The sequence below is a fragment of the Notolepis coatsorum genome (genome assembly GCF_963971535.1).
Source record: "Notolepis coatsorum genome assembly, chromosome: 16".
Lineage (NCBI taxonomy): Eukaryota > Metazoa > Chordata > Actinopteri > Aulopiformes > Paralepididae > Notolepis > Notolepis coatsorum.
In genome coordinates, this window is record NC_140180.1 from 21949202 (window position 1) to 21963062 (window position 13861).

Consider the following 13861-nt stretch of genomic DNA (forward strand, 5'->3'; position numbering starts at 1 on the left):
TTTTCCCCATGAATACGTCATTAACTGAACAAATCATGAACACATCTCAGCTAAGCGCTAGATTTAAAGAGGTCCTTCTGCATGATTGCATGTGGGAAACGCAATCTTACTGGTTTGTCGGTTAAATCAACTAATCAATTAGTCGACAGCTTCTATGACTATTTGAGGGCGGTGCTAATGAGGATGTTGATTATTTCCATGTCGTCCAGCCATAATGGCTGTATTAGATGAATGGTAAATGGACTGCATTTATATAGCATTTTAATCCAAAGCAATTTACAACTTGCACCTCACATTCACACACCGATGGCAGAGGCAACCATGCATGCAAGGTGCCAAGCTGCTCATTGGGAGCCATTAGGGTCCAGTGTCTTGCTCAAGGACACCTCCAACACACTGCCGAGAGAAGCTGGAATTGAACTGGGAACCTTCTGATTACCAGATGAGCACTCTCTACTTCCTATTATTTGAGGACAGTGCTAATGAGTATATTACTTCCATGTCGTCCAGCCGTAATGACTGTTTTTGATGACTTTTATTTAGTCAGGCTACTATAGCATTGAAACTGGTGGTGGCCGCTATGCGGTGTCAAAAAGCCACAATAGTGTAACTCTAGCCAAATAACTGCGCCTCTTTACATAAGATTAAAATGAGCCAACCTGAATAAACGGCACTCCCTGTAGCCTATTCATGGCCAGGTCTACATTAACATTGTTAATGGTCTAGGGCTATTGATAGGCTAGGCTACTTAACTGGACTTATCCATATCATATCACCAGGCGTGCAGGCATTTACATTCATCCTAATATTAGCTAAACTTGTTTTTTTTAGCTAAGTTAGTTAACCCAGTGGTTATCTCAGTATTGTAAATGTATCCCTCTGATGATTAACATCTTTTTTTGTTTGGATCCACTTTTTCTCCTTATTTTTATTCTATTTTCTCTCTCATCCCAATTTTGCCTAGTCAATTTCCCCCTTCAATTCTCCCCTCCCCTGTCTCGAACGTTGCTAGACTATGCCTCCCACTGGTCGGCTGCAGTGAGGACCAAGCCTTGCATCACGTGTCCCCTCCGGTACACGAGGAGGCAGCTGTCGCATCTTTTCACCTGAACAGCGCAATCTCTCAGTGGAGAGGAGTAACGCGTGGGAGGCTCACGCTGCCCCCGATACTTACTGATTCTGCTGCACAGGCGCACCAACCGACCTGTAGGAGTCGCTGTCAATTGTGTTAGTATGAACAACCAGCCAAGCCGGTAGCAACGCAGAGAGCTGGGCTCGAACCCAGCATCTCCTGCGTTAGTGGCGAACGCCTTGCCCACTGCGCCACTTAGCCGCCCTATGATTAACATCTTTTGATGTATATAACAGCTATAGGTTACCGTTAGCTTGCTGTATAAAATACTTAAATTACACAATTCAGAAAAATCACACCTTTGCATGTCATTGAAACATCTTAAAATCTGAACTCAGGAAAACTCTTTTGCAATCATTGAAATATTCCTGTTGCTTGTTATAGATCAGACTCACGTATTTGTATCTATTTCTTCTAGATCAGACTCACTTATTTGATCTACTTATAGATCAGACTAGGGGTGTAACGGTACACAAAAACCACGGTACGGTACGTACCCCGGTCTTGAAGTCAAGGTTCGGTACGGGTTTTCGGTACAGTGGGGGAAAGTTTGGCTTTCCATGTTCCACTCAGGGGTGATGTAGTGTGCAGTAACTAATTGTACTTGTAGGGCTGTCAACGAATATTCTATATTACATTTTTTTTTTTTTATTATATTAGATTGTGAAAAAAACAGCCCCCTGTGGGCGGTTGTTAGTGGTTAACATGCCGTTGTATTAGTTCGGTACACTACACAGCCGTTCGGTACGGTACACACTGAAACAGTTCGGTTCAGTACGGATACGTGTACCTTTACACCCCTAGATCAGACTCACTTATTTGATCTACTTCTTATAGATCAGACTCACTTATCTTATCTCCTTCTTATAGATCAGACTCACTTATCTTATCTACTTCTTATAGATCAGACTCACTTATCTTATCTACTTAGATCAGACTCACTTATTGTATCTACTTCTTATAGATCAGACTCACTTATTGTATCTACTTCTTATAGATCAGACTCACTTATTGTATCTTCTTCTTATAGATCAGACTCACTTATTGTATCTTCTTCTTATAGATCAGACTCACTTATTGTATCTTCTTCTTATAGATCAGACTCACTTATCTTATCTACTTCTTATAGATCAGACTCACTTGTTTTATCTACTTATAGAGCAGACTCACTTATAGGGCTGTACCGAATGTCATTTTTTAACATTCGAAGCTTCGCTTGAAGTATTCGAACGAAGCTATTGTCTATTAAAATACAATTACTTCATAAAAAAAAAAAAAAAATCTCAAACTAAATCCTCAATTTGAATAAAGTGATTAATCTGATTAAATTAGTCTTTTTCTTTTATTAAATCAACTTTCTTGAATGAATATAACTCATCAGTTTCGTCAACATAAATAATCCAATAAGGGCACCGTTGGTATGAAAGTGATGGTGACGTCTTATAGTATAATATTATAATATTAGTGTAGTCTAATCTTTAACTGCAACTGTGAAGAAAACCCCCATTGGTGTAAACAGATTGAATAGACAAAAAATTTAAAAGACAAAAAAACATATATAAAATTTGAATGTTGATTTTAGAACTTGAATGTCAACATTATGATCGAAGCTTCGAACCATTCGGTACAGCCCTACTCACTTATCTTATCTACTTTTATAATGCAGGACCTGTCGCAGAGGTCTTTAATTGGCATGCAACGACACTCAATGTAAGTGGCACACACACACCGGAACACACACACATGCATTGTCTTTGTAGGATCTTGTCTTAATCCTCTTTACCCCGTTGCGTTCTTCATGGGACGAGGCTGCACTCCATGCAGCCAAAGATTTGGGCAGAAGCGCGTGCACGCACATGCACGAATGCGCTGCACTCGCCAACTCGCTATAAGTACCCACCTGGGCTACTTTGCATATCAATAGCGCCGGTCGTCAGGTGTGTTAAATACGTTCTCAGATACATTCACACCTAACTTGTGAATGAAATGTGTTACATTCCATTCATAGAGGCAATTAGGCACTGTCTTTAGTCTGTGCTTAAACAAGGGAACATTTATGCGCATGCGCACGGCAGCGCGGCGTCAATAGCGTGCGTGCGTGCAATCAGAGTTGATATGAGGAACGCACCGCTGGGCTTGCGAGCACGGGGAGAACATGCAAACTCCACACAGAAAGGCCCGGGAGATACCCTACCTGGCAACGTGGAAACCTGGTCCCCAAGCGGGAATCGAACCCTGGACCTTCTTGCTGTGAGGCGACAGTGTTAACCACTACACCACCGTGCCGTCTACTTCTTATAGATCACTCACTTATTTCACTTATCTACAGTATCTTTCACTTATCTATTAGATGACTTTAGCTGAATATTATGCCAGTGTTTCTAATCAGTGTTCAGTTAAACCAAAGGTGTGTTTGCCAAGCATAAGTGAAACGGCTATTGGCCACATGTCTAAATCACCTATAGGCAAATTAAACTGTACTTTGAAGAAGTCTTTGCAGTGTACACACACATGCGAGATGGGCGACAAATTTTTTGGGTCGTCGTTGAAATGTCCTCTCTGCGCTTGACCCAACACCTGCTCTTGTCTTCGTCAGGGACGCGACAGCGTTAGCGATCTGTTCTGCATGTTTTTCAAATCTTTTTTTTTAAGGGGGAAACCCTTGCGAGCACGAGGAGAACATGCAAACTCCACACAGAAAGGCCCGGGAAATACCCCATCTGGGTACCTGGCAACCTGGTCCCCAAGCGGGAATCGAACCCGGGACCCTCTTGCTGTGAGGCGACAGTACCCACCACTACACCACCGTTCCGCCTGGAGCACAACAGCTGTTTTACCCCCTTGATACTATGATTAGTAACACTCTTCTGAATGTGTCTGTCAGACTTGTATGTTGACTGACCTTTCATTTTTTAACATGGTAAATAACACTGTAATTGTAAAGGATATCATTTCAATATCGTAGTTACTCTGTAGGGCCGCTGCAATAATCAAATAATCATGTGATTGTGATTATGTGAGGTAAATTCAATTGCAATTATTTAGTATGATCATGGTTTTATCGATCGTACAGGTCGCAGAGAGGTTAGACGCTGCTTCAGTGCGTTGCACAAACTCTTGAAGTTTACCAACTCTTTCCCCCTTTGCTCCAATGTTATCATTACCATGTAGCACAGCGAGCCCCATCTTGTTGCAAAGCGACAAACAACATCACCGATCTGGACACACGCAGAATGAGACAACTAAATCATTAATCGCAATGATTGGTTAGTAGGGGTGGGGGGAAAGCAATACAGCTTTTTATATATATTGTTTTATATTTTTTATAATATTTTGCGTGCCGCTATATCCATACACTGATGCCAAGTATGAAGTATATATTCATAAAAAAAAATTCTAATCTTTTCTTTTGCTTGACAATCTCATTTTGCTGCAATCAGGGGTGTAAAGTACTTGAGTAATTGTACTTCGTTACAATACTTAAGTACTGTTTTGGGGGATTTGTACTTTACTCGTATTATTAGGTTTGTATACTTGTACTTTTACTCAATTACATTTCAGAGAAAAAAACATACTTTTTACTCCTTACATTTAAAATACAGACTTACAAAGTACATATCCTGCAGGTCCAACTATTTTAATTAGTATATTTGTGTCTCTGGCCGAACTAACGTTAACGTTATTAATCCTGCGGCCGCAGTTAATTTAAAAACAGCCAATCAAATCCCCATCAATGGAAAATTAACCCGTCCATACCCATGCTGAGATTGGTCCTTGTGCAAGACTAGAAAGCGGGGATCTTTGATTAAACACCTGCTATCAGAAGAATAGACGGTACAGAAAGGTACTTTTTAATACTTAAGTACATTTAAAAGTAGAAACTTTTTGACTTTTACTCAAGTGTCTTTTTACCCAGATACTCTGACTTTTACCTGAGTAAGATTTTAGACGGTACGGTACCCATACTTTTATAATTTCTGGGTACTTTTTACACCCCTGGGCTTGGCTGCAATAAAGTGAGGTGAACAACTGAAAACATGATCTTATTAGATACAACCGATATAATATATTCTTATTTCAGATGTTGATAAAGTTTTCCAGACATAATTTTCAGTTTAAAAAGGTGATAAATATCGTGATAGTGTGACGATATCGTATCGCGGGGCCTCTGGTGAATCGGTTAGACAATAATCCTCATTACAAAATGTCACGATCGCCGCAGCCGTACCACTCTGAGGACACAGTGTACTGTCTGCTAAGCGACAGCAGAAGACGTATTAATCACACGACGGTGACAATTTCTGATGACTGTGCTTTTTGCTAATATTCCTGTTGTGTTGGGTCTTTCGTACGCTTGTAATTAATAGTGACACAGAAAATGGTCACTAGGCATCAGTGACAGGGACTGTAGTGGCGGTGGTATTCACATGCTTGCAGTCGATACTGTGACACAGTGAATGAAGATGTTATTTGGCGTAACGGCGAGAGTTTTTGATGACTGTGTTTAATAACCCCATGGTGTAGAAATAAGGTCCCAATGTCAACTTCCCTCCTCCGTTTAGCGGTGGGCGACAGTAGACACGATTATTTTTAGCATGATGGCGACAGTTTCTGAATGATGACGGCTTACTGTTTGTTGTGTGCTTCCAGGAAAAGAAAACAAGAGTTTTTTTTAATTAGGGGCGCACACCGATACGCTGGCAGAAAATCCTTCCCGATTTTGGTCTGATCAAACTTTTACGGCTGATTGTCGGCCAATTGTGTGCTTGACGACGTTGTTGCTTGAAACACGTGCCAAGTGAACAACAGAATAGCACTAACAATGAGTTTTGGTTAAAGGCCCAAGCAGTGATCCAAGCCTAAATAAAGCGGTAGTCATTTGGGGGGAAATGTGATATCGGTTTGGGGTAATGACATGATGATGCGTTTGGTAATCCTCTATAATTTAATACAGTATTGTTGGCCTACGGCGTCATGCCGTCATCAGCGGGTAAGAAACGGTTGTAATCTTGCTTTGGCCCAGACCTGACGAGCTGCACTCACTGATGCCAGTCAAGTCGAGTCAAGTGTTCCTTGATTAATCCCCATGGGGGAAATTCAGGTGTCATAGTAGGAGGGGGGAGGGGAAGTACAGGCAGGAAAAAGATCATAATAATAGAATAGAACATAATAATAATAGAATACAATACATTATGCAACACCAAAATCTCCTACACTCTTAACACTGCTTAGAGTAGATGATTTATACATCAAAATGTTCAGCTTTTCACTGTTTCACTTCCTTGTCATTTTCAAAATGACTTAAACTCTACTGTTACTATCATGGTATGGTATTTATTTTCGACAACAAAACATATACAGATCATTACATCACATATTTGCTTTTGTCAAGGAGAGGAACGAAAAGCCAATGACTTATTTACATCGTTGTCCTTGGAAGTCAAGGATGCTTGAAAACAACACATACAACTCATTACAGAAAATCATTCACAATTATTACATTTGCATAGCAATAATGGCACAACCCTAAATTAATACAAACATGTTCATTTGTTGAAACATGTTAATCTAGCCGTGAGTCTGTGTGACATCATTACTACTACTACTTCTACTTCTGTTACTATCATTACTACTGCTACTTCTACTTTTGTTAGAATAGGAATAGAATAGAAATACTTTTATTATCCCGTGGGAAATTTGACACTGCAAACATTTAGACAGAACAGGTCACGAATTAGAATAATACAACAAATCAAATCAAGTTGCCTAGGATAAGAGTAGAGTAAAATAGAATAAAATGGAATAAAATATACAGTAAAAATATACTGAGATCTACAGTAGGTGTAATATTGCACAGTGCTGTTTCAAACTAAGTCCAGGAAGATGGTAACTGCCACTCTGTGCTCAGTGATGCAGTGAGACACAGTGATGCATTGTATAGTCTGATGGCTGTTGGAATGAATCATTACTACTGCTCCTATTACTATCATTACTACTGCTCATATTACTATCATTACTACTGCTCATATTACTATCATTACTACTGCTCATATTACTATCATTACTACTGCTCATATTCCTATCATTTAGGGCTGGGCGATATGGCCTAAAAATAAAATATCAGGGAAAAAAAATCAGATTTAATCGATTTTTTTTCTCTTAAACTAAACACCAAGGAAATCATTCAAATAATCTTTGTTTTTATCAAACCAAGATGAATTTCCCTATTGGAATTGAAGTGCAAATCTAACTTTCACCAATCTTCACTTACATTTTTTCTTTTTATATATATAACTCTTGATCAAACAAAGATGAATGTCCCTATTGGGATTAATAGTGCAATAACTTGTTTTTAATTTTCACCAAACTTCACTTAAAACAAATAAAAGGTGCCTCTTGATCATCAAACAAGAATGAATTTCCCTATTAGGATTAATAAAGTGCAAATCTAACTTTCACCAAACATCACTTTTTGTAAAATAAAAGGTGACTCTTACTCTTAAAAAAAATTGTTTTGAAAATTGATTTGAATTTTTCAAAATTGTCCTAAATCATTAAATCGAATTAATCGATTAAATCGATTAATCGCCCAGCCCTACTATCATTACTACTGCTACTTCTACTGTTACTATCATTATTACTGCTACTTCTACTTCTATCATTACTACTGCTATTACTGTTACTATCATTACTACTGCTCATATTACTATCATTACTACTGCTACTTGCCTCCAAATTGTCACCATTTTGTGCTGTCTTTTATTATTATTATTTATATATATATATATTTCTACACTGAATTCTTGCCACACGTTTGAAACACACTTTCACAATACATTAGAATGCTAAGCTATATACTCACGTATGACTAGATTATAATAACTCTAATTCTAGTGCCAACACTAACGGTTCATAACTGGGCCAAGTGAGACGTGAGCCAAAGCTTCCCCTGCAGACAATGGGAATTCCACAGTGTTTTCTATCCTATGGTTTTGTCTACTTCCAGGCACTGACCTGACAGCACTTCTCCAAAAGGCCATAATAATGCTTAACCCGGCAATCTGTGCACTGGATCTACCACATCGCACTGTGACTCATTTACCAGGTTCACACTCAATTTACTAATGTCCCCCCCCCCCCCCTCTGCTTTACTAATACAGTCATGTTCTTTCGGTTCTTGCCGTTACCGTAGAGATGCCGCTGGAACACAGTGTCCCTGGTTCTGAAGAGAAACCAGAGCCCCACTAGAGCGCTGGCTGCACAGCTGGGGGAGGTGGTGGAGAGAGAGGAGGTGTTTACTGTAAGCCAGGAAATTACAACCTCTCGCGCCTCCAGAATTTACACACAACCTACCCAGCCAAGAAAAGAAGGGACCAAACCTTTTAAAGCACAGCAGGGATGAGTCATAATACTGAAAAAACAACCACTTTAGCTTAGCGTAGTCTCTTTTATGTTATTTTAGTAGGCTAGTTCTTTACAGGTGTAAAACAGTAGCCCATTTCATAATGTAGGCTATAACTAGTGGTGGCCTACTTTACAGATGTAAACAATATTTCATAACAAATAGGTAGTGATGTAAACAATAGTCTTTGGCTGGGCTGCTGGACTGGGCTGGCTTCTGGATTCCAATTATTTTATTGTCACAGCTTCAGAAAATCCTTGTTTTTCCCGGCTTCTCAACCGTAGTAGATTTGTAAACAACAATAGACATCGATCTCTACAGTACAAACTATACAGTACAAGTTATGTTTTTTTTACAAGGTAAAAAAACAGCGGATAAATAAATGATTCTACAGTGTAAGTAGCAGCAGTGTGCGTACACGTGTGTTTATTTGTTTATTTAAACGGATCCCCATTAGCTGACGCCTAAGCGGCTTCCTGGGGTCCAACAACATACATACACAAGATAACATACACCGATAGAACATAAGAAAAGCATATATCACAAAAAAAATTAAGCATAGAATAGAGAAAAAACAAGAGATAAAATCCATTGTGTGTGTGTGTGTAATAAGTGTGCTTGTGCGGTGTGCAAGTCACCTGCCTGCTTGAGACGTTTGATTGATGTGGTGAGAGATCAAGAGAAAAAACTCTTAAAACAATGGCTGGACAGCCAGGATGCTCTCCTGTATAATTCCATGCCAGGATGTGTGTGTCAGCCCAGTCTGTCATCATCATCCTCTAGTGCCCCTCCCCTCCCGGCTCCACAGGGAGCCCTCATGCCCTCCACATCCTGTCGGCCAGAGGAACACAATGATCCCAAATACTAATCAGGACATGGGAGGAGGGGAAGACAGGCAGACAGAGAGAGACGTGGGGTTTGAGGTAGGGTGAAGGAGCATAAAAGAGACCGGGGGTTTGGGGGTGGGGGTGGGGCAGGGAGTGTGGGAGAGGTGAGGGCCTTTTGAGGTAGGAGTCGGGCCGAGCAATGTATCAGATTCACGTTGATGTCACCGTGTGAAAGAACGCAGTGTCCGTGTCACAAAGACATTGTGAAATATGAGCGTTTGTGGAATTATCTTTTTGATAAATGAAAGGAAGCGAGATTGAGGAGACCTTCACTCGCACACCCAGAAACACTAGGTCCAAATAATACAAGATTGTTTTGTGAGTGGGTAATCCAATAGGAGACAATGTAAAGCCATAGGTTAATTACACATATATTTTTTTTTTATTGTTTTTTTTATTATTTTTTAAACAAACACATAAACAAACATGACAACACAAGATTAGATATACAAGCATTAATTAACAGTGCACATCCAATGAAATCACCATTTAGATAAATGTCTTATACAAGATATACCCCTAATACCTGCTATCTATTACCCTACAAATTATGCTCTTGCTCGCACCCCCCCCCCTGGACCCCCCAATGGATAATCCATCCATTATCATTCGCTCCTAACCAGACCCTACCATTATATGCTAGCTTTTATTCTCTCCACCCCTTCTAACCACATTGACATTTTGGATTCATTGAGACCCAAAATTCTTGCTGTAGATATTTCTAGATAAATCACATCGAGATATGTAAGAATCCAGACCTTCCGGCACATTTTTTCAGGTTGAAACCATCGTGATGCTATCAGTATCATATATATAATATATGAAATATGTTAACCAAAACCGTTTTAAACCACATGAAGAGGATATGTAGATTCTAAACGCAAGACTAGGCTATACTTAAAACAAAAAGTAATTTCATGAATGGCATTCCCAAGGCTAAATGGAGATATGATATATTGTATATCGGTCAGCCTCAGGTAGGACTGGAGAGAAAGTGGGAGTCGAGGCGAGACAAGTGAACCGGCGGGCTCTGGACAGGAAGCCCCTCCCTCCTACTTCCTCCCCCTCCCTGCATTCTGCATTGCGTCAGCTGTGATTATTTCACTGGCAGCACTTGGTGGAAGAAGTGTGTACAAATCTGAATGTTTTGGAAAGAGGAGAGGAGAGGGAGCAATGGGAGGGAGCAAGGAGAAGAGGAGAGGAGAGGGACCAAGGGGAGGAGAGGGAGAAAGAGGAGAGGAGGGGGGAGCAAGGGGAAAGGAAAGGAGGAGAGGGAGCAAGGGGAAATGAGAGGAGGGGAGGGGTGGGTGGGGTTTAAGGGGAGAGGAGGAGAGGGAGCAAGGGGAGATGAGGACAGGAGAGGGAGTAAGGGGAAATGAGAGGAGGCTGGGTGGGGTTTAAGGGGAGAGGAGGAGAGGGAGCAAGGGGAAATGAGAGGAGGGGAGGGGTGCGTGGGGTTTAAGGGGAGAGGGAGCAAGGGGAGATGAGGACAGGAAAGGGAGCAAGGGGAAATGAGAGGAGGGTGGGTGGGGTTTAAAGGGAGAGGAGGAGAGGGAGCAAGGGGAAATGAGAGGAGGGGAGGGGTGGGTGGGGTTTGGGGAAACGGCAACTGAGTTTGTGTTGAAAATGTTTCAATGCCCAAAAAGGGCATCATGCGCATGACTGCCTGGAGCTTGTGAGCCTGAATAGTTTTGCTGTTGAGTATGAGTCCATTTTTTTTCTCCTTTTTCTTGGCTCCCCAAATAGGTCATGGGATGTTTTCACTAGGGGGGGGGGGGGGGGGGTTGGATGTGTGAGTTAGCAGTGATCTTCCTTGGTTGTGTGATTCATTTTATGATTTATGCACTCGTTAATTTTACCTAAAATATCCAGAAGAGATATTGGAAGATTTGGATAATGCTACGACATTCCACGGTGGTGCCTCATTCTTCATGCCCTGAATTCTGATTTAGCAGAGGTGTGGACTCGAGTCACACGACTTGGACTCCGACCGAGTCACAAATTTGATTGACTTCAGACTCGACACGCAACTTTGACTTTAACACCAATGACTCGTGACTTCACTCTGACTCAAGCCTCATGACTTGAAAGACTCGATAACTCTCCCAAAGCTCCCAAAGTATGGCATGAAAAGTGTAAAGCGAATCGATTAGTTCCACTGACCCATCCGTTAGATGATTCTGTCAATCAAGTTGCGTGTCCGTGCAGAATCATCTAAATTCAATATACTCCTAACTATTACTCTGTTGGCTTTAACACTTTTTAACACCATTACGTTTGTATTAGGACTAGCTTAGGACCCAAAACCCAACGTTTTAGACTTGTGACTTGCGTAAGACTCTGGAATTGCCAGCCTTGACTCTGGACTTGAGTGTAAAAACTTGACTTATCTGGGACTTGCATAACAACGACTCGGTCACCACCTCTGCTGGTTTACAATAAATTAACGTGCGAGTTGAACTCACACCCGTGCGTCTCATATTTGTACTACTTTATGTTTACGCGTGTATCAGTCAGTATGTTGTTTTGTGTCCCTGTATATGCTATATTTTGAAGTTCATGGGCCTTTTCTATGGGTTGTTTCATAACTCAAGGCAGGAATCTAAAGGAAGGTGGAACTGTGTGTGTGTGCATGCCTTGCAGCTGGCGGTCTCGGCCTGTTTGGAATGGCCGTGTTCCAGGGTTAACATTCCACCTCTCTTCTGTAATACCGCAAGGCCTGCTGGGTACAGAATGTGCTCCCACTCGCTGGCCAGTGCGTAGTGTTTACGTTTTCTTTCTTTATTTTTCTTCTCTTCTCCTCCTCCTCCTCAGGTTGGATATCTACAGGAAAGTGCCAAAAGATCTGACTCAGCCCACGTACACGGGAGCTTGCAGTGAGTAGTCTTTCATGAATGTTCTGCTGAAGATTAGGGTTAAACGGTTAATTGTCGCAGTGTGGACCAGTGCAATGTCAAAATCGCCGGAGGCGCAATATTTGTTGTAACACAATGTCTGTCAATATAACATTCTAAACGAGGTAAATTTGCTCAGTGGAGCCCAAATGTTCACCAGGTGGTACACCTATATTCCCATTCCTATAGTCAATAGAGGGTTTTCACACAATGTCAATTTCTCCTTCCATGTTGGTAGAAACAATCAAGTCAAGTCAAGTCAAGAGTTTTAATTGTCACGGCATACAGGTATACAATGAAATGCGGCTGGTCTTGCCCGCGACGATGTGCAATACAGTGGTACAACATATAATAGAATCCAATAAAAATACAGTGGTACAACATATAATAGAATCCAATAAAAAACAACAGTGCAATAAACAGGTACATGGTGTGCCATCTCGGTATCTGTACATAGTATTTACAGAGCATATAGGACATGCTAGGTAGCTTTAGTAGTGCAATACACTGTTCCTGATGTTATACTAATTTAAGTGGCCTTTCCTCTGGCCATAAGTGTGCGTGTGTGCGGCATGAGTGTTAAATGATGATGGGCAGCTAAATGCCCTATAAGCATAAGGGCTGACCTTCGATTTTTTTTTTGGAATTCGAAGCTTCGGGGCCGAGATTCGATTTTAATTCGAAGCTTCGAATTTATTTTTTATTTTTTTTATTATAAATATTTCTCTTTAAATATTCTTAAATTTTTTTTTTTTTTATGTTGTGGGACTTGTACAGCACTTTGTTCAACTTTATCAGTGCTGTAAAGTTTAAACCTTTTTAAATCTTAGACAAACTAAACACTTTGCTAAGTTTGCTTCCATGAAATATTGTAAGCCGTCATTTGAGGCTTTATAAAAGCAGCACAATGAACACAAATCTGTCAGTGCCGAGTCCGACCTCATCTTAAATAACAAACAGCATTGCTTGTTGTAGTTAACAAAGAGAGGCAGAGTTGATTTTGCAAAAAAATATAAAAAAAAATCATATACTGTATACCGGTATATATATATTTTTTTTACATAATCGAATTTTCTTTTCATATTCGAATGCCATGCCCATCGAACGAAGCTTCGAAGTATTTAAGACAGCCCTACGGCTCACCATAACGTATAGCTAAGACCTTAGCCGCTAACGTTACTGAGAGTGAGAGAGGCTGTACATTACAACCATAATGTAACGTTAGCCGCTACTGTGAAAGTGAGTGTGTAAGTGAGTGAGAGAAAGAGAGAGAGCGGTAGAGAAAAATAGAGAGAGGCACAAGTAACTTTAGCTAGCTATGTTAATAATGCATGTCAGATGTAACTTAGCCTACCTGGTGACGTTAAGGTTGGCTAGCTTGACACTTGCGTCTGGCCGACTCCAGAAGCTGTCCTGTGACAAGAACCTAATCTCCGGAGATACATCCACGTACGGTGTCCTTCTCACACTTGTTTTTCTTCCTTGCCAATGGGTCACGGCTAATTACAGGTCTGCGTAGCACCCACAATTTGACCGCCGACGGCAG

The 13861-nt window shown here is 40.8% G+C and overlaps 1 protein-coding gene across 1 annotated transcript in view; it reads left to right on the forward strand.

The window, feature by feature from the left end:
- Positions 1-13861, forward strand: part of ergic1 (endoplasmic reticulum-golgi intermediate compartment 1) — a 42111-nt gene that overhangs the window by 1540 nt on the left and 26710 nt on the right. Inside the window, 1 exon segment of the mRNA XM_084331673.1 lies at positions 12236-12297. Within this exon segment, the coding sequence (XP_084187799.1) occupies positions 12236-12297 (62 nt within the window).